Source organism: Oncorhynchus clarkii, chromosome 4, assembly GCF_045791955.1.
Source record: "Oncorhynchus clarkii lewisi isolate Uvic-CL-2024 chromosome 4, UVic_Ocla_1.0, whole genome shotgun sequence".
Lineage (NCBI taxonomy): Eukaryota > Metazoa > Chordata > Actinopteri > Salmoniformes > Salmonidae > Oncorhynchus > Oncorhynchus clarkii.
The window spans coordinates 30,568,633-30,590,979 of NC_092150.1; the positions used below are offsets into that span (position 1 = coordinate 30,568,633).

A 22,347-nucleotide genomic window follows, 5' to 3' on the forward strand; every position below is an offset into this window, starting at 1 on the left:
GGGAAAAAAATGAAAGACCAAACCTGGTCATTTATATGGTAGTTGGAGCCATTCATGTTTATCCAAAAAGACCAACACTTATCTCCTTACAAGAGAGATCCGGACCTCATGTTAAAAGTTGCTATTAAAGTAGTTTCATGTTGAATTGTTTTCCACATTGTGTTGATTAGTCAGAGTGACAAATGTATCTGACCATGCTGTAATCAAGAATGGTGAACAATGATTGCATTTCCCCATTGACGAGTAATGGTATGCATAGACATAGAGTGCACACCCACGCTCTCCAACTTTCTTTGGCACTAGCAAGTCTCAGTAGACTGAGGTTTGGACTTGAACCCTGAACAATGGGATGTGAAGTTACCATTCCTATATAGCTGATAACATTGGTTACTAATGTACAGTAACACGAAAAAGACTGGCTCACATACCCATGCCAACTCAAGCTGATTGTCATGTGAAAGTTCACCACACTGGTAAAGAATGGAGCTACACCAACAACACTAAATAAGGTCTACTCGCTAATGGTGGTACAGTGTAATACTTGCTGTATATCAATCATTATAAAGCAAAATCATAACAATGATAACAGTGGGACTTCTCAAAAACGTGCTTGTCTGAGAGTTGAGGTATTTCCCATTTATCTTGGATAGATTGTGAAACAAGCCTGCATTTAATAAACGGTGTATATTCTCAGTGATGTAATCATTCATCTAAAAACACTGGACTGATGAAGCTAATGCAATGTAACTTGTGACAACATCTCACACAATTACAGTTGAAGTCAGAAGTTTACATACACCTTAGCCAAATTCATTTAAATTCAGTTTTTCATAATTCCTGACATTTATTCCTTAGAAATAATTCCCTGTTTTATGTCAGTTAGGATCACCACTTTATTTTAAGAATGTGAAATGTCAGAATAATAGTAGAGAGAATTAGTTATTTCAGCTTTTATTTCTTTCATCACATTCCCAGTGGGTCAGAAGTTTACATACACTCAATTGGTATTTGGTAGCATTGCATTAAAATAGTTTAAAACCTTTTTGGGATAGGTAGCATCATTTTCACTTTTGGATGAATAGCGTGCCCAGAGTGAAATGCCTCCTACTCTGTCCCAGATGCTAATATATGCATATCATTATTAGTATTGGATAGAAAACACTCTGAAGTTTCTAAAACTGTTTGAATGAACAGAACTCATATGGCAGGCGAAACCTGAGAAAATTCCAACCAGGAAGTGGGACATCTGAGGTTTGTAGTTTTTCAAAGCTTGGCCTACCGAGTACACATTGAGATATGGATGAGGCTGTACTTCCTAGGGCTTCCACTAGATGTCAACCGTATTTTGAAACTTGAATGAGGATTCTACTCTAAAGGAGGGGCTCATGAGACCTGTTTGAGTCAGTGGTCTGGCAGAGAGCCTTGGTCTCATGACGCGCGCTCCCAACAGAGTTACCTCTCGTTCCAGTGCCTTTCTGAAGACAAAGGAATTCTCCGGTTGGAACATTATTGATGTTTTATGTTAAAAACATCCTAACGATTGATTCCATACATCATTTGACATGTTTCTAAAGGACTAACGGAACTTTGAGTTTTTGTCTGGATGAAATGTTCGCGCCTCATGAAGATGGATTACTGGGCTGAACACGCTAACAACAAGTGGCTATTTGGACATAAATGATGGAACTGTATTGAACAAATCAGTCATTTATTGCCGAACTGGGATTCCTGGGAGTGCCTTCTGATGAAGATCATCAAAGGTATGTGAATATTTATGGTGTTGTTTCTAACTTTGTTGATTCCAAAATGGCGGCTATTCCTCTGGGTGTTTTGGGTTCTTAGCGCCGTTCTCAGATTATGCCTTTTCCGTAATTTAAAAAGAAAATCTGACACAGCGGTTGCATTAAGGAGAAGTCTATCTTTAATTCGGTGAATAACACTAGTATCTTTTCTCAATATTTATTATAAGTATTTCTGCAAAATCACCGGATGTTTTGGAAGATTTTTGCATATAAATCACATTATCGAACAAAACATACATGTATTGTGTAACATGATGTCCTATGAGTGTCATCTGATGAAGATCATCAAAGGTTAGTGATTCATTTGATCTATATTTCTGCTTTTTGTGACTCCTATCTGTGGCTGGAAAAATGGCTGCATGTTTTTTCGAGTTGCCGGTGATCTAACATAATCTTATGTTGTGCTTTAGCTGTAAAGCATTTTTGAAATCGGACATGGTGGGTAGATTAACAAGATGTTTATCTTTCATTTGCTGTATTGGACTTGTTAATTTGTGAAAGTTACATATTTCTAAAAAAAAAAATTGAATTTTGCGTACTGCCTTTTCAGCGGAATGTTGTCGAGGTGTTCTGCTAGCGGAACCCCTGCGCTAGAAAGGTTAACTTGGGTCAAACATTTCTGGTAGCCTTCCAGAAGCTTCCCACAATAAATTGTGAGAATTTTATCCCATTCCTCCTGACAGAGCTGGTGTAACTGAGTCAGGTGTGTATGCCTCATTGTTCACAAATGTTCTATAGGACTGAGGTCAGGGCTTTGTGATGGCCACTCCAATACCTTGACTTTGTTGTTCTTAAGCCATTTTGCCACAACTTTGGAAGTATGCTTGGGGTCATTGTCCATTTGGAAGACCCATTTGCGACCAAGCTTTAACTTCTTGACTGATGTCTTGAGATGTTGCTTGTCACACCCTGACCTTAGTTATCTTTGTTTTCTTTATTATTTGGTTAGGTCAGGGTGTGACAATGGTGGTTTGTGTAGTTTTTGTATTGTCTAGGGGGTTTTGTATGTTTATGGATTTGATGTAGTCTAGGTGTTTATATGTCTATGGTTGCCTAGATTGAGACCAATCAGAGGCAGCTGTTTATCATTGTCTCTGCTTGGGGACCATATTTAGGTAGCCATATTCCTTGGATAGAATAACAACCCACAAACTATGTTTAGTTGCCTGTTCTGCACTAGCCATATTGCTTCACGGTTAGTTTTGTTTAATTAAAGAGAGAACACTGAACCGAACTAAAGAGTTATGTTCGCTTACCACGCTGCGCCTTGGTCTCCTCTTTATGACGACCGTGACATTGCTTCAATATATCCACATCGTTTTCTATCCTCATGATGCCATCTATTTTGTGAAGTGCACCAGTCCTTTGGCTTGCAAGCCTCCCCCTTTTTCGTCCCAAAATAACGATGGTCATTATGGTCAAACAGTTCTATTTTTGTTTCATCAGACCAGAGGACATTTCTCCAAAAAGTGTAATCTTTTTCCCCATGTGCAGTTGCAAACTGTAGTCTTGCTTTTTTTATAGCAGTTTTGGAACAGTGACTTCTTCCTTTGCTTAGCGGCCTTTCAGGTCATGTCGAAATAGGACTTGTTTTACTGTGGATATAGATACTTTTGTAAATGTTTCCTCCAGCATCTTCACAAGGTCCTTTGCTGTTTTTCTGGGATTGATTTGCACTTTTCGCACCAAAGTACGTTCATCTCTAGGAGACAGAATGGTGCTGGCATTTGACAGGTTTAGTTGCCAATATTCAGTATACTGTAGTTGTAGTCAATATATGGAATCATGTAGTAACCAATTTTTTTTGAACAAATGAAATGTATTTGAGATTCTTCAAAGTAGCCACCCTTTGCCTTGATGACAGCTTTGCACACTATTGGCATTCTCTCAACAACATAGAAAATAGTAAAACACAAAGAAAAACCTTGAATGAGTAGGTGTGTCAACACTTTTGACTGGTACTGTATCTTAACTTCTAGTTGCATTGACATTTTTTAAATAATTCAGTAAATCAGTACCATTTACGAACCATGACATTTATGATCTGTATGTGTAAAGTACACCAAAAAGGAACAATCCTCTCAAATCTCCTAATGTGAGGAGTCCTCTCAGAAGAACATTACGTTTCGTAAAGAAAGTTCCGGAACAAAATGGTGAACAAGCATGGAAAACTGCAATTACACACATGACACTCATGAAAATGTTCCATTACGTTCAGTCTGATCCTTCTACTGTGTGAAGAAGATATATATATATTTGAATACACTTCATTTGTCTGTTTGCCGGAAACTAAAGAGCATCTCTGAATAGAATCCAAGCCTGGAACTACACTCTTAGAAAAAAAAGGTGCTGACCCCATAGGAGAACCCTTTGAAGAATCCTTGTTGGTTCGAAATAGAACCAATTTGGGTTCCATGTAGAACCTTTTCTACATGGAACCCCAAATGATTTTTACCTGGAACCAATTTTTTTTTTACCAGGAACCAAAAAGTGTTCTCTTATGGAGACAGCCGAAGAACCCTTTTGGAACCTTTTTTTGTGTAGAACAATCTCATTCTCTGGGTGATGGAACGTGATTTACAGCGATACTATACAGACTAGGCTGCTTGACAGGGATGGATATTTGGAAAGCACAGGTCGCAATTGTAAATGAGAACTTGTTCTCAACTTGCCTACCTGGTTAAATAAAGGTGAAATAAAAATAAAAGCACACAGAAAACAGAGGCCTGTACACTGGATAGGAGGAAGAAGGTGCCCGTTCCTGTCCCAGACAAACCAAGATCAGAACTTTAATGCAGGCAAACTTAAATCCGTTTGACCTAATCTTTACCAGCATGTCACATGTGCAACCAGAGGAAAAATAACTCTAGACCACTTTTACTACACACGCACAAAATGTATACAAAGCTCTCCCTCGCCTTCCATTTGGCAAATCTGACCATAAATCTATCCTCCTGATTTGTGATTACCAACAAAAAACTATAGCAGGAAGTACCAGTGACTCGCTCAATACAGAAGTAGTCAGATGACGTGTATGCTACACTATAGGACTGTTTTGCTAGAACAGACTGGAATATGTTCCGGGATTCATCCAATGGCATTGAGGAGAATACCACCTCAGTCACCAGCTTCATCAATAAGTGCATTGACGACATTGTCCCCACAGTGAAAGTACGTGCATATCCCAACCAGAAGCAATGGATTAGAGGCAACATCCGCATCAAGCTAAAGGCCAGAGCTGCCGCTTTCAAGGAGCGGGACACTAATCTGGTGACTTATAAGAAATCCCGCTATGACCTCAGATGAACCATCAAACAGGCAAAGCGTCAATACAGGATTATTGAAATCTAATACACCGGCTCTGACGTTCATCGGGTGTGGCAGGGCTTGCACAAGGCCTGCCCAGTGACGCGAGCCTACCAGAAAAGCTAAATCCCTGTGCCCAAGAAAGCGAAGGTAACCTGCTTAAATGACTACCGCCCCGTAGCACTCACGTCGGTAGCCATGAAGTGCATTGAAAGGAAACCCTAGATCCACTCCAATTCGCATACGGCCCCAACAAATCCACAGATGATGCAATCTCAATCACACTCCACATTGCCCTTTCCCACCTGGACAAAAGAAACACCTATGTGATAATGCTATTCATTGACTACAGCTCATCGTTCAACACCATTGTGCCCACAAAGCTTATCACTAAGCTAAGGACCCTGGGACTAAACACCTCCCTCTGCAACTGGATCCTGGACTACAGGAAAAGGCGGGCCGAACAGGCCCTCATTAACATCAATGGAGCAGGTCGAGAGATTCAAGTTCCTTGGTTTCCTCATCACCAACAAACTATCATGGTCCAAACACACCTAGAAAGTCATGAAAAGGGCACAACAATGCCTTTTCCCCTTCAGGAGTCTGAAAAGATTTGGCATGGGTCCCCAGATCCTCAAAATGTTCTACAGCTGCACCATCGAGAGTATCCTGACCAGTTGCATCAGCGTCTGGTATGGCAACTGCTCCAGTCACCCAAGTCATAGACTGTTTTCTTTGCTACCGCACGGCAAGCGGTACCGGAGCACCAAGTCTAGGACCAAAAGGCTCCTTAATAACAGCTTCTACCCCCAAGCCATATAACTGTTGAACAATTAATCAAAATTGCCATCGGACTATTACATTGACCCCCCCCATTTGTTTAGTACACTGCTGGTACTTGTTATTTATTATCTATGCATTGTCACTTCACCCCTACCTGCATGTACAAATTATCTCAACTAACCTGTATCCCCACCACCTGTAAATAGCCTCATTGTTGTTATTTTATTGTGTTACTTTTTATTAAATTTTTACTTTAGTTTAAATGAAGGTGAAGATTCAATAACTTTAGTATCGGCAGTGGATCTAAACATTGGTTACATCATGTGAATGAGGTCATCATATGTTTTATTACAGCTTTACTGATTGTAGTTTGGTTGAAATGTGACTTAAATCTTGGTCCAATCGCAATCACACAACAAAGAGCAGGCAGAACATCTGCGTGTATATTTATAGAACTATATAACTATTTAGAAAATCACCTCACTTCCCAGAGCTCTGAAGAATGAACAAGTTGCCCAGCTATAATTGCTCTAAAGCGAGACCCTTTTCCCTTTTTTTTGCATATCCCATGAGGTGCCGTTTGGAAAGAGTCTGACTTTAGGGAAATGGCAGTTAAAGACAGTTACACTGAATTTAGCTTACCAATCGCCAAATGCCTATTTTGACCCCCCAATCACCATCTCGTCAAAGTAATTTACTACATGTAGTCCAGTTTGTAACAATCTCTATGAAATGAGCTTTGAAATTATGGATATATGTCCATTTAAAAGTGGTTATAATTCATGCCATTTTGATGACAGTAGTATGATACATTAAATATACATATTCATCAAGTTGTAGATGGACCAAAATACCAATAAATCTCAAAATATATAAGATGCAAAAATGTAATTTTAGCCTGTTGTGCCTGGCCTTTAACAATATATCAACTTTATTAGGTCTTACGGGTTTCCCCAAAATGTAAAACAACAGGACTTCTGTACCAGAGTGTTTGGCCAAACAGGAAGGCGAGTTTAATCTCACGTTGACATTTCTCCAAAAATAACACAGAACACCAATTCTTATGTAATCTCAGTGCTTTGTTATGACTCATTGGTTTACTTGGTGTGGCTCTTAGACTGGCCCTCTAACGTTTCACTTCCTACTGAGCAAAGGTCAACTATAGGAGAGGCTGATAAAGCAGAGCAAGATGAAGTTGCCCCAGAACAAGCGTCATCATGGAGACTATAGTAATGAAACCCAATGGATTGCCAAGACTGTTATCTCCAATGCCATATCCACACTTCTAAACTGTTCCAAACTGGACTGGACTTGACCCAGGACACGGGATAGACAGAACAGGCCTCGATGGATTCTTATGAAGTTGTCCTGTTTCTCCAGAACACTATCACAGGCCAGAAGAGAGTGGAAATTAAATGTATTTTCCCACAGCACCACTAATTGCTTACATAAAGGAGGTTTATTTGCAAAGGCTTTTCTGGAGAACTTGCCTGCTTTAAGTGGAAGAAAATAATTGCAGAAATGATTTGCTTTTGAATTACAATGCCTATTTCTCTTTTCCATTATGCAACTATAGCCGGAGCTATATACAAGCCAGGGTATAAATATATATATTAGTTATCATTCCTCTCCTTAGAGAAATAAATGAATCCTCATTGAGAGAAATTAGTTTCCACCACACATGAAATGACATCACCAGTCTAAAGAATTATAAGTGGGTCTATTATAAAAGCCTTTCTATTATAGTATTTTATAGATGCCATTAGGCACTGATTGATTTGTACCTTTGATCAATTTGTCAGTAAGATTTATATCGACATTGTTCCATAGATATAATGTGTGTTCAGTACCAGTCAAAAGTTTGGACACACATACTCATTCAAGGATTTTCTTAATTTTTACTATTTTCTACAATAATAGTGAAGAGAGCAAAACTATGAAATAGCACATATGGAATAATGTAGTAACCAAAAAAGTGTTAAACAAATCTAAATATATTTTATATTTGATTCTTCAAATTAGCCACCCTTTGCCTTGATGACAGCTTTGCACACTCTTAACCAGCTTCATGAGGTAGTCACCTGGAATGCACTTCAATTAACAGGTGTGCCTTCTTAAAAGTGAATTTGTGGAATTTCTTTCCCTCTTAATGCCTTTTTTAAATTAATTTTTTCCCCCGTTATGTTACCAGGTACGTTGACTGAGAACACATTCTCATTTACAGCAACGACCTGGGGAACAGTTACAGGGGAGAGGAGGGGGATGAATGAGCCAATTGTAAACTAGGGATTATTAGGTGACTGTGATGGTTTTAGGGCCAGATTGGGAATTTAGCCAGAACATTGGGGTTAACACCCCTACTCTTACAATAAGTGCCATGGGATCTTTAATGACCTCAGAGAGACTTTTAACGTCCCATCCGAAAGACAGTACCCTACACAGGGCAGTGTCCCCAATCACTGCCCTGGGGCATTGGTATATTTTTTTAGGCCAGAGGAAAGAGTGCATCCTAATGGCCCTCCAACATCACTTCCAGCAGGATCTGGTCTCCCATCCAGGGACTAACCAGGACCAACCCTGCTTAGCTTCAGAAGCAAGCCAGCAGTGGTATACAGGGTGGTATGCTGCTTTGAGCCAATCAGTTGGGTTGTGACAAGGTAGGGGTGGTATACAGAAGATAGCCCTATTTGGTAAAAGACCAAGTCCATATTATGGCAAGAACAGCTCAAATAAGCAAAGAGAAATGACAGTCCATCATTACTTTAAGACATGAAGGTCAGTCAATGGGGAAAAATTTCAAAAACGATGAAAGTTTCTTAAAGTGCAGTTGCAAAAACCATCAAGCGCCATCACGAAACTGGCTCTCATGAAGATCGCCACATGAAAGGAAGTTCAGTTACCTCTGCTGCAGAGGATAAGTTCATTGGAGTTACCAGCCTCAGAAATTTCAGCCCAAATAAATGCTTCACAGAGTTCAAGTAACAGACACATCTCAAAATCAACCGTTCAGAGAAGACTCTCTCTCTCGTTCCCCCACCCCGCTGTTTTTTTGCAGATGCGTTAGATTACGACTGTTCAGAGTTATGATATGATAAGCGGTTATGATTTAATAAATTGACTGTTTTAAGGATGCGATAGGTAAGGACCTTCTAGAGTTTCATTCGGGAAATGGTAACTCTTTAAACAACCGCTCTCGTGGTGCCCCAAATTCCTAATGAGTTAATTGTTACATGATTAATTTAATCGGGTAACAATTAAACATGGTTAGTTGATTCGATAAATAACAGTCATCAGGTTAATGAAAGTAAAGTCACAACACTGTGTACCCTAAGACCCTAAAAAATAAGCAAACCAAACATGACCCTGAGTCAATTATGGAAAATAGCTCAGTCTGAGGTGACCACTTTTGTGGTCTTGGAGATGGAAAGGTGAATGGAAGGCTGAGTGATGCTTGTGTAACAGCCACTCAGTGAAAATTATAAATTCCCTGTAGATTATGGACCTCATTGTAATCTATAGTGTTTGGCTGCCTGACTGGGAGAAGGAGGGAGTTCACACAGAGGAACACATCTAACAGATATTTAACTAAATAAACTGTGTGCCAGAATTTGGCACATTACTAGACCATATTGCAAAATACTATTTTCACACTTTGGGCTGCGAGACCTGAAAACACTTCAGGTACTGTAGTCTCTCGTTATCAGCCCTATTATAGAGATGTACAGTACTGTAGCTAGCGAAGACAGAAAGCCTTATTTTCCTCTCCACATACATATGGCCTTTTTTTTACCAAGACCTCATTCCCTGGATCAATATGTTTTTGGTACTGATTAGTCCAGACAGTTCTATTTCTAAGTTCTAAATGAGTTAAGTTCAAACATGGAGCGACATGGTAAAAACTTTGAGATTGATGTTGAATAGGTGAACAACAACACATAACCTGCCGCTGGTTTTGTGCAATCTCCCATATAGCATCTGTATGTTTCTGACTTAATATTCATCACTGTGTTCCTCATCAAGAGTGTGTCCTCGTTTCAGAGAAGGAACAGAATGCACTGAGGGGAGCGCATAATTGATTTCACAAGCTGGTACAGAGTTGAGAGGAGGGGATGAATAGATGAATAGCAGAGAACATGAAAGTGGAGGCTCAATCAGAGTGTTAGTTGATCTTAGAGAGGAGTTGCCAAGTCAAAGCTTTGCTGAGGTCACAGCAGTCCAGGCTCCTGCTGCTCTTAATCTAACACTGAGCCAGGGGATTGAGATAGGGTTATCTAACAGGTTCAAGTTAATATAGGAATTTGTATAAATTTGTAAAAATATTTTTGTATAATAAATACAAAGGTTCTTGATTTGACTGTTGTAGAAGGTTCTTGCGTCTCAGATTGTATGAGTAGGCGTGTATGGAACATACTGTATCTGTGACAAACAAGCATGGGGTAAGACGTCATAAAAACATATTTGAGGATATTTTTGTATTTTTGTGCCTGATGATGAGTTGAATGACCTAACAGAGATATAACGTATGAGTTGGTCTCTCTGGGTATCTCTGTGATCCACAGAGGATAAAGCATCTAAACCCCATGGAGACCAAGGTCAGGGGATAGCACAGTTTTCCCTTTTCGCTAGGGACACGCAACAAGACATTTCCCACGCTTTGAGTGTAACATGCAGTTGCCTCTCTCTTTTTCTCCCTTCCTAGTTGAGGTTAGATTTTGTAACCAAATTGAATCTACATTAAACCTCAGTAGTTTTAATTGGCCTTTCTCTAACAGACAGACTGTACTGAGAGTGAGCATCTATCCTATACGCACTCAGTTCAACCAAGGCTACAGAGGATGAGGACAACCTTAGTTTTGTCTGAAAACAAGGCTTATTCATTTACTGGTTCTCAAGCTGAAGTAGTCCTGTTTTTTCTTTCTACCTGGTACTGTAATTCTCAACGAACCACATATAATTGTAAGTAATAATGTAATTTACACGTATGGTTCATTCAGGACAATGGAATTAAATAAACACATACAAATTTTGTCTGTAGTGAAATATGTTGATTTAATTCCATTGTCCTCCAAGTGTTGAATCTTCCCTCTACTTTGGTGTGAAATGGACAATGGACACTTCGAGGAGAAGGGGAGACAAATAATTGGGTTTAAGAAGGCTTCTGTTTTATTTAAAAGCCTAGCATGCCCACTGGTGGTTCCCTCACATAACTACCCCTTAAGTCTGCACACCCAGTACAGTAGCTTGCGAAAGTATTCACCCCCTTGGCATTTTTCCTATTTTGTTGCCTTACAACCTGGAATGAAAATGTATTTTCGGGGGGTTTGAATAATTTCATTTACACAAAATGCCTACCACGTTGAAGATCCAAATATCTTTTATTGTGAAACAAACAAAAAATAAGACAAAAAAAACAGAAAACTTGAGAGTGCATAACTATTCATCCCCAAAGTCAATACTTTGTAGAGCCACCTTTTGCAGAAATTACAGCTGCAAGTCTCTTTGGGTACGTCTCTATTAACTTGGTACATCTAGCCACTGGGATTGACAGCTCCAGCTCCTTCAAGTTGGATGGGTTCCGCTGGTGTACAGCAATCTTTAAGTCATACCAGACATTCTCAATTGGATTGAGATCTGGGCTTTGACTAGGCTATTCCAATACATTTAAATGTTTTCCGTTAAACCTCTTACAGCTACCCCCCTACTTTTTGCAATTTCTGCCTGAAGACATACCCAAATCTAACTGCCTGTAGCTCAGGCTCAGAACCAAGGATATGCGTATTCTTGATTTCATTTGAAAGAAAACACTCTCAAGTTTGTGTAAATGTGAATTGAATGTAGGAGAATATAACACAATGGATCTGGTTTAGATAATACAATGAAAAAACATAAAACATTTTCATTTTCATTGTTGTATCATCATCTTTAAAATGAACAAGACAAAACAAACATTCAGATAGGATGATGGGGACAATTTCAGTGAAAAACATAAGAGGGCAACAGTACTTGTGCACAATATTGTGCTGCTGATGCCAGGTGCCATAGCAGTCTCTTTCTGCTGTAAAGCAGAGGGTCACCAAGCATGTGGTGCAGGTGATGGGGGATTTCATTTTGCAAAGAACACAGCGATGCCTCCATGCTGTGCCCTTTTGGGCCTGAGGCACATCCATGCCTGCAGAAATACATTTGGGCAGATTAACACCACTTGTGGCAGGAGCTGGATTAACCAGCTTCAGCGGGGGATGGACACCTTGGCACTGGGGGCTCCCATTCGGAGTGTCACTGTGAAAGAAAATGTTCAGTTAGAATAGTTTCACATATGAGCCCTGTCTCAACAGGTATAATAAACAGATTATATATATATATATATATATATATATATATATATATATATCTATATAGAGTACAGGGAACATAAGGTTGAATATATTATTATAGACCTGCTAGATCTACTGTCTCATTTATATTATGACAGACCAGCTAGATCTACTGTCTTTATTATATTACAACAGACCAGCTGTATCTACTGTCTCCATTTCACTTTGGCCATTGTTGTGGGCCTTCCCTCCCCTCAACAGCCTCAAATAGGCTATTTAATGTGGGGGTGGGGTGGGGCGGCAGACACGCATCTCACATTTCATTACATTACATTTTTTATATTGCTACTAAAATAAAAAAAAATCACAAATAATATTTTATATTATTAATTTCAAACAACGGCATTAGCATGAGAAGAACTTACCAGTCCAAAATGATGTCCTCTCCGTTCAAAAAATATTCCTCCATTTGGGAATCGCTAAATTAATCGTCCTCCAACAATCTCTGTCTCACTTTCCCGATCAATTTCTTCTAAAATTGTGTATACATCTGTATATCTAGACTTAGATTTAGCTTTCCCTGACTTAGTCGCCATACTGATTGATATATAAACAGCTGAAGATGCGCTTTACCAAAACAACGCTGTGCGTAACATGCGTTGCTCCTTCCGGTATGAAACTTCAATGGCGAATGACCCTCTTTACGCCGGAGTTTACTACATGGATTGGTCTTCCAACACATAAACATTACATATTGTCGTTTACCTCAGCTCATTGGCTATCTACCCATCTAGATTTCAAGACGATCAGTGGTCATTGGGTTAAAATACACAGCGGTCATATCATTGGTGCACAATGATGTCATTACTTGTTGCCTTCAAATCGGTTTCTTTCAGTCAATACGTCCCACGAAATGACCCATTAAGTTTGGCTGTGTTACAAACAAACCAGTTGATTGCAATGAAACCAAACATGACTGGAAAAGACATGTTTAGTGTGTGTATTTACATCGAATGTGTAGTCGAAAATAGAATGAGACGGAATTCACGACACAAGCGGTTCACAAAATGTTTCGTGTTAGGCTATAAAAATGGATTTTATCAAACAAAAGACCATTCATTGTGTAACAATGAGCATTGGGATTGCAAACAGAGGAAGATCGTCAAAGCTAAACTATTTATTTTATTGCAATTTGTGATTTTGTTACGCCTGTGCTGGTTGAAATAGTGTTTTTTGGGGGGGGGGCTCTATCCTCATAATCGCATCATATTCTTTCGCAATAAATAATTTTTTAAATCTGACAACGCAGTTGGATTAGCAAGATTCTAGGCTTTCGAAACATGTGAGACACTTGTATTTTCATGAATGTTTGATATTACTTTTTATGTAGCGATCGCCGTATGTTGTCGAAATTTCATCCCGCTAACGGGTTTGGGGCGCAGAGAGGTTAAACCACTCAAGTGTTGCTTTAGCAGTATGATTAGGGTCTTTGTCCTGCTTGAAGGTGAACCTCCGTCCCAGTCTCAAATCTCTGGAAGACTGAAACAGGTTTCCATCAAGAATTTCCCTGTATTTAGCGCCATCCATCATTCCTTCAATTCTAACAAGTTTCCCAGTCCCTGCCAATGAAAAACATCCCCACAGCATGATGTTGCCACCACCATGCTTCACTGTGGGGATGGTGTTCTCAGGGTAATGGGAGGTTTTGCGTTTGCGCCAGACATAGCATTTCCCTTGATGGCCAAAAAGCACAATTTTAGTCCCATCTGACCAGAGCACCTTCTTCCATGTGTCTGGGGAGTCTCCCACATGCCATTTGGCGAACACCAAACATGTTTGCTTATTGTTTTCCTTAAGCAATGGATTTTTTCTGGCCACTCTTCCGTAAAGCCCAGCTTTGTGGAGTGTACGGTGTAAAGTGGTCCTATGGACAGCTACTCCCATCTCCGCTGTGCAGTTTTGCAGCTACTTCAGGGTTATCTCTGGTCTCTTTGTTGCCTCTCTGATTAATGCCCTCCTTACCTGGTCTGTGAGTTTTGGTCAGCCGACCTCTCTTGGCAGGTTTGTTGTGGTGCCATATTCTTTCCATTTTTTAATAATAGATTTAATGGTGCTCCGTGGAATGTTCAAAGTTTCTGATATTTTTTTAGAACCCAATCCTGATCTGTTCTTCTCCACAACTTTGTCCCTGACCTGTTTGGAGAGCTCCTTCATGGTCTTCATGGTGCCGCTTGCTTGGTGGTGCCCCTTGCTTAGTGGTGTTGCAGACTCAGGGGGCTTTCAGAACAAGTGTATGTATACTGAGATCATGTGACAGATAATGTGACACTTAGATTGCACACTGGTGGACTTTATTTTACTAATTATGTGACTTCTGAAGGTAATTGGTTGCACCAGACCTTATTTAAGGGCTTCATAGCAACGGGGGTGAATACATATGCACACACTAGTTTTCCGTTGTAATTTGTATTTTTTTGTGCTCATTTCACACCAATTTGGACTATTTTGTGTATGTCCTTTACATGAAATCCAAATAAAATAATTTTAAATTACAGGTTGTAATGCAAAAAAATAGAAAAAATGCCAAGGGGGATGAATTCTTTTGCAAGACACTGTACATGTCTAGGAGGAAGGTTGGCGACTCCAGCCCTTGAGTCGGTGAAAGGACATGCTGTATCAGTTAATCCCCAAATGGTGGCAGTACTCTCCTATAAATGTTCTCCCAGTGGTCAGACTTATGCAGTTTCTAGGAGGTTTTATAGCTTAGCTGCTGACGTGTTAGCAATATGATGTTTGGCATTGAGAAATCACATGTACAAAAGTGGAGGCTGGTGGGAGAAGCTATAGAACAGGCTCATTGTAGGGGCTAGAATGGAATAAATGGAATGGAGTCAAACATGTGGTTTCCCTATGTTTGATGTGTTTGATACCGTTCGATTTATTCCTTTCCAGCCATGACAATGAGCCCGTCCTCCTATTGCTCATCACACCAGCCTCCACTGATGTACAGAAGGTAGCCTATTATGTATATCAACTTAAAGTATATTTTTCTCAGTACATTTGTTGTTACACGATGAAGCTATAGAGAATTACAATGGTGCAAGGTAAAATGTATTTAAACCCCACACTGTAAATATCTATAAACTTGATGAATTGTACCTTTCTGTTCTTGTTTCTACAATTTCGATTTTTATAAAGACAGCAGGTGATGAATTCCAGAGTATTTTAGCATTTTTCTTTCATGAAATTACTGAGAGAACTTCAGGCAGTCGTGTCAGGAAGTTGATGACGCAGAGGTCTGCACCACTCTCTCTCTCCACTATCATGCAGATAAATACCATGCAGACAGATGAAGTGTGCTTTGCGTAACAGTCCACCTCCTCCTCCACAGCTTACTGTATGAGATGGTGGACAGGATAAGGTAATAGGGAAGAGAAAGAAAAGAAAAGCGGTGTTTCAGGGTTGTTAGAGAAAAATATCATAATTATGTTGTATTCTCTCCAAACACATAATAGCATTACAAGGTATTTAAATGGTGTAATATGATTGGAAATGTCCATTGACATATTCATTTCAGTATCAGAGTCAACACATTTAGCAAGTGTATATGTTATGCCTCTCTTTTGCTGAGCTAAAAGTGAACCACAGTTGCTTGGTGATTCAGCTATCCAAAACCAGGGCAAACTATCTCACCTGGAATGTGCTACTCCAGTATACTATTTCCAACAAGTTTTGAGTACCTAATTAACTGGGGACACTCCACATTCATCCCTCACCACCTGTTAGCACTACAAACTAGTATGCTCTAACTCATCTACACACATAAGGGCCAGATACAAAGTAAGCTATCTCACTACAGATTGACATTTTTGGAAACTTTGCACAGGTGCAAAAATGCTATTTAGGTCTCTTCTCAACCCAGGTTTCAAGCTTCATTTTTTTATTTGTTGCATTTGCCTTCAAGGTCAAACAACCGTTATCTCTGGTTTGCAAGCTTGCTTTCCCAGTCAGAACATTGCTCCACTAAAGGGAATTTTCAACAATGAGTTGATGCTGAAGTGGCTTCATCAAAATAGTCCTGAGTACCCCTCTTCAGAGTCCCAACTGCACTGAACAGTTCTCGGCAAACAGCATATGCTTACAAAACCAGCTTTATCGACACTCATCGGCTGAGATGAATGGAAATTTTTTTCCCAAGAAGATCAGATGTAACTGAGATAAAATTCAGCAGCTCTGAGTTCCACCTGCACTAGATCCACTCCTCACGGATAACATTTAAATAACAAAAATTGTATCAGTGACTAGGACACTTGTCATTAAGATATTGGCTGAATAAAAGAAAACTTAAAATTTCCATTGTCAAAATCCGATAACTATCCTTATCACATTAGCAGTAGGTACTTTGCAATACTGTGTAGGCTACCAACATAGTCATTACATTGCACTTACTTGTACCGAGTAATTGAGCGATTCCATGCCAGCAAATACCGAAAATATGTTTTTGTATCTCAGATCGTGTGGCAGTTCTCACTTAGAAATTTAATTGTGATGAAGTATGTTTGAAATGCTTTTTACATTTGCAACACAAATCATTTTTGAGAAAATCATGATGATAGTAGCCATTTTAGTCAATGTTTTAGACTTATACATGCCTCCCCCTATGAACCAGACAACACCCTGATGTCATTATACTCCTAATAGGCGTATCACTACATTATGAAATATAATTTGACACATTAATTCATTCAACATTAAAACTATGAATATCTCAAAAGTACCCTTTTTCATGTTGTTAATTTTTATACATACATAAGTACTTACAATTTCCAGAGTGAGCTCTCTGCTACTTTTAAAATGATGGTACATTTTATGAGCACCACCAACACAGTCAATGGGAAAATTGATTCAAAGGGAACTCCCTCTGCTGGTAATTTGCTGAATATTAAATTATATTGGAGGGCTGTGATTGGCTAAGAACCTATAATGTACATTTCTATGTAAAAAATCGATAATTGATTGAGAAGTGCAGGGAGCTCACTCTGGCAGTTTGATGTGCTTTAAGAGTATATTGTTCCAAACAATATGTCTAAAAATAACTAAATAACTAATAACTAAAATAACTAAAATAAATAAATAACTAAATAACTAAATACTTTTGAGATATTAATAATTTTATTTTTTAATGTTGAATGTTTATCCATAATGTAGCAATACTCCATATTTTAGAGCACACTATAAGGACTATATTGACACCAAGATGTTGTCTGTACCATGTATGGTTCACCGGTGATAGGGTCTTACAGGAGGCATGATTAGCTCTAAAAAGGGCCTAAATTGGCCACTTTCATCATGATTTTCTTTTGTGATCCATGTAAAAAGCATGTTAAACGTTGTTCCTTCCAATTACGTTTTTATGTGAGGATTGCTATAACAATCTAAACAAGTACCCAAATTATTTTTGGCTATGCTGACATGTAATAGCGATAATACTGTGGCCTCAACATTAACTAAGTTATAAAAACGGTTTTACATAATCTCAGCAGGAGTATTAAACCAATGTGGATATGTTAGATGGCTGGTGTGGTTGTAGCAGCCCTGTCACAACGCTAGCTTGATTTATGTCCTTTATTGTCAAAGATCGATGACTTGTCCAAACAATTATGACTAACAAGGCTTTATGACTCTCTATTACGTAGATGCTCTCACACTATCTCCCTTTTATTTCCTGTTTCCAAGAACTAACTTCCATTTCACACCAAGTGAAACGAAAGCTCACATAGTCAACACAATGCACATACAACGCACAATGAGACAAAAGCATTGTCCGTTAGCTGACAAGAACATTTAGTGTTCCTGATGCTTTGTAATACAGGCCGAACAGTTGCCTTGGTGACCCAATCAGTGTATGGCGTGACACCTGCTAGTTCATCTCACTGTAGAGTGGGCTTAATAAAAATAATCACAGGCTCATAGTAATCATAGTAATGATAGAGTATGAGTAAACATGTTCTATCATCATCCGGAGAGAGGAAGCAGTGTTATTAAATGAAGTCGGATATCCTATCGCATTGAGATGGATGCTGCCTAGCTTCTTAAGGATAGGCTCTGTTTAGTATCCGAGGATAAAAAGTTTAAAATCAATGGATAATTCTGTGTATGCTTCATATTAATCATGCAGTGAGAATGTTAGTATTTTTTTTAAACAGTGTTGTACTACACTGTCAAAATCATGTATCTCGACTTTGCTATTCATTTACCTTATCAATATTGGGTGTCTGCAAATCTTCTCAAACTCTGACCGTCACTGACTCATATCACCCATTTGCATATGGAAGTGGTATAATCAAAAGTAAGACACAGACACAGTGTCAATATTCAAATATTTGTTTTTTATTCAAATAACTTAGCATATTCTTTCTGTCATGTAAAAACAACAACAGTATCAGACAACAGTATAAATATATTGCAGTTTTTTCTTCCTCTCTTTGTCTTGTTAAACATAATTTAATACATAATTTAACAAGAGACAACAGAACCGAGTAGAAATTAATAAATAGTATAAATACTCATTTGCATGTAGAAAACATTCAGAGTTCGGGAGTAACTGATTACATGCAATCAATTACATGTAATCTGATTACAAAAAACAAACTACAACTGTAATCAGTTACAGTACGATACCAGCTAAAATATTCGAATCAGATTACAGGTACTTTGTAAGAACTCGATGATTACTTCACAGATTACTTTTCAATTCAGCAAGGATGTTTGAGGAAAAATACATTTACACCTTTCTGTTTTCTCAATGACAATCAATTCAGCATTGAAAAAAGGCTCAAGTTTAATTGTTCCACCTTAGTGAGTCTGACCACAAGTCAGAGACCACTATGATGACACACCAAATGCGTTTGATGGATCCTTTTTATCTTCTTCTAAAGCCTCTTAAGGGGAAAGTCATCTAAATGTATTCCAAAAGTTACTTTAGTGATTATAATTTTGGACAAGTAACTGTAATGGATTACATTTACAAAGTAACATACCCAGCCTTGAAAACATGTCTAGTTACGAACACAGTTAGACATTGATGCAATAGAATGAGACACTATATCAGTGTACCTTTAATTGTTAAATTCCAACTCATTGTCAATGCATAATTTTGCACACTTCCTTCAGCCCACTCTGTATCTCCGTACATTCACTAATGATAGTCCACATCATGTGGGGATATTGCCATCTCAGTTCTTGTCCCAACTTCTGTCCATATGGGGTATCACCCCGTCTGTCTTTTCTCTTTCTCTCCTCCAGAGCTCTATGGTGATTGACAGTCTTCATCTTTCAAAATAGCTGGCATCAGAATTTCCCCATCTCTTGTCCGTTCATGACGAGACATCTGTCCATCTCCATCTGTAGACATTCCCATCTTAAGGCTTCACGACTGGTCAACGTTCAACGGCGATAAGTTCCTTTCCTGTTCAAACTTTAGATGACCACACTAGGTCCGCTGCTACTAGTTCACGCCTTCTTGGAGGTGGATGTGCACTTGGCACAGAGCTGGCTGATATGGTCTTTGTAAGCTGGGGAACGGAGGAAGCGAGGGTAGCAGTCCTTTGCCATGAGAAGATAGATCCTGTGCTGGGCCATGTCGAAACAGGACGTAGATGGATCTTTCAGGTTGGCCCTGGTGATGTCACGAGTCTCGTGGTCAATGTTCACCTGGAGATAGAGAATGGAGAGAGAGAGTTTAGTCAGCTGTTGCAGTCTGAATGAAGATGTGTTATTTTTTATTTATAGTTGTAAATTATAGTTGTAATAAAGATGATTGAAATTGGGATGCCATAAAAATGTCATTGGTGAGGGAGATTAAAGCAGGCTTTTGAGGGATGCATACCTCTCGGGGGGCGTCGGTGCAGATGAACTCATCATAGATTCTCTGAGCTTTGGCGGCCAGCTTGGCAGCAGACTTAGTGCTCCTGAAGTCCTCACAGGCAAAGTAGAACGCAATGTTTTCCTCACTGAACTCTGACACCAGGAAATCTGTGAAGGCTATCAGTCCATCTGATGAAGAGAGAGAGAAAGTGAGAGAGAGATTAATATTGGTACAGTTCAATAACAATGATGCTATGTAGTAGGCCATCCTAGCATCTGTGTCCTTGCATTACCTACTGTGTGGGTATGTGTGTGTACATTAGTGTGTGTGTACATGTGTGTGTGTGTGTCTCTACATGTGTGTACAAGTGTATGCATTTGTCTGTATCTTGTGGAATAACCCCCAGCACTGTGCCAGCATGTGTATTCTACAGCAGCGGCTGTGCTATGTTGTGAGGATCAAATCTCTTATCTTCGTAATTAGCAAGCTCCCAGTAATACTCTATAAGCACCTGGGGCTAAAATGGAACAACATATATATTTATATATATATATATATATATATATTTATATATATATATATATATATATATATATATAACATTTTTAAATGGGACAAAATATCCTACTCTAACCTAAGTGCAGAATTAAAGGTTTATTTTCGTCGCATCTCTGCAGAACTAATTGTGTGTGTGTGTATATGTGTGTGTGCAGTGAAGAGTAAGGTTTACTTACGTTTATTGGACAGCAGCTTTTCGAAAGACTCTTTCCATCTCATGCATTCTTCCAGAGTAGGTCTAGTTTTGCCTATTTTGCAGCTTGATAGACTCCAGTTAGATTTTTGCAGAAAGTTGACCATTCTTGATTTCAGTTCCTTAGCCCTAAGAAGAGAGAATAATATCATAGGTAAGATAAATAATGCACAAGTCCTTGAATTGAGTCCTTGTTCAGTACAATATTTTGATACTAACTAGTCATTAACAAATCGAGACATGTCTCATCGCTGCAAGGTCTAAATTTAGAATCCACTAAAACCGCCTTCACTTTCATCATCACAGAAGCTGGAAAGCCAAATAATAATCCCCTTTAATCCTTTAATCCAAATGCCAGAGACAGCGACAGTGAAGAGTTGTATGTACCTTTCTAGGCAGGTGGAAGACAGAGCTAGTCCTTTGCACATAGTTGATGTGGATGCAGAGAGCGGTACGTAGTGTAGGTAAGTAAATCCTTTGAGTTGAGGCGTGTAGTTGGACTGATATCAACAGAGTGTGTCTGCAGTGAGGGAGCAGAGAGCTTTTATCCTCCAGCCTGAGGCTTGTCATCAGCCTACTCAGCCAATGACATGGCCTCGAGACTGTGTGTGTGTGTGTGTGTGTGTGTGTGTGTGTGTGTGTATGCGCACGCATGTGTGTGAGAGAGGGTGATACAGAGAGAGAGATGGGGAAGGAGCACGAAAAATAGGAAGGGAGGGAGGGTGTGAGAGAGAGAAAGAGAGAGGGAAATATAGGAGAGTGAGAGATGGAGGGCGAAGCTGGGAAATTACTTTTCAACATCCCTGATATCAAACAAGTCTTTTGTGTTGTTTGTTTGTTTCTGCTCTCTGAAAAGATGTTATTGTCTGATTGGACAAAATGAATCTCCCACTTACATGGGCCAGCGGGTGTTTGTGTGTGTGTGTGTGTCCATGTCGGTGTGTGTGTGCATGCATGGATGTGTTTGTATGCATATGTTTGTGCGTGTATGTGTGGCAGTGTTTACTAACCATAAGGAAGCGGTGTCAACATGTTCAATGTTATATCCACCACATGCAAGGATGTTCTTCCTTTGCCTGTTGTTAATGATCACTGCTTGGACAACCACACACACACACACACACACACACAGGAGACAACAGGGGAGATAAAATGAGAATACAGTAATAACCCCTTAACAAAGATGATCTCATACTGTAGATACAAGAAGTCCAGGGGCCTCATTTATCAATCATGCACAGGCACACATTTCTTACAGTAATAATCGATATTAAGTACAGTAATTTGTTCAATTAGAGGCACGTGTAAAAGTTTTATAAATCACACTTTTTCTATGCGTTTTAAATTGAATTTGTAAGTAGTATTTCAGAATAACTACGCAATATTGATAAATGAAGCTTGTTTCAGGGAAGGAAATGTGGTTTGATTATTTAGTCATGTTCAATGATCATTATAACATTTGATTGGATATACACACCTCCTTGATATTCCAGAAATGGAAAGGTTGATAGCATCTCCGGTAAA

At 39.1% G+C, this 22,347-nt stretch overlaps 1 protein-coding gene across 1 annotated transcript; it reads right to left on the reverse strand.

Annotated features, from left to right (window-relative positions):
• Positions 1-18,573: 18,573 nt before the first annotated feature.
• LOC139407664 (regulator of G-protein signaling 16-like) lies at positions 18,574-21,343 on the reverse strand. Its single transcript, XM_071151505.1, has 4 exons — positions 21,211-21,343; positions 20,807-20,952; positions 20,094-20,260; positions 18,574-19,918 (listed from the first exon to the last, which is right to left on the reverse strand). The coding sequence occupies exons 1-4, from the start codon at positions 21,249-21,251 to the stop codon at positions 19,718-19,720; spliced, it is 555 nt and encodes a 184-aa protein (XP_071007606.1). The 5' UTR covers positions 21,252-21,343; the 3' UTR covers positions 18,574-19,717.
• Positions 21,344-22,347: the final 1,004 nt, after the last annotated feature.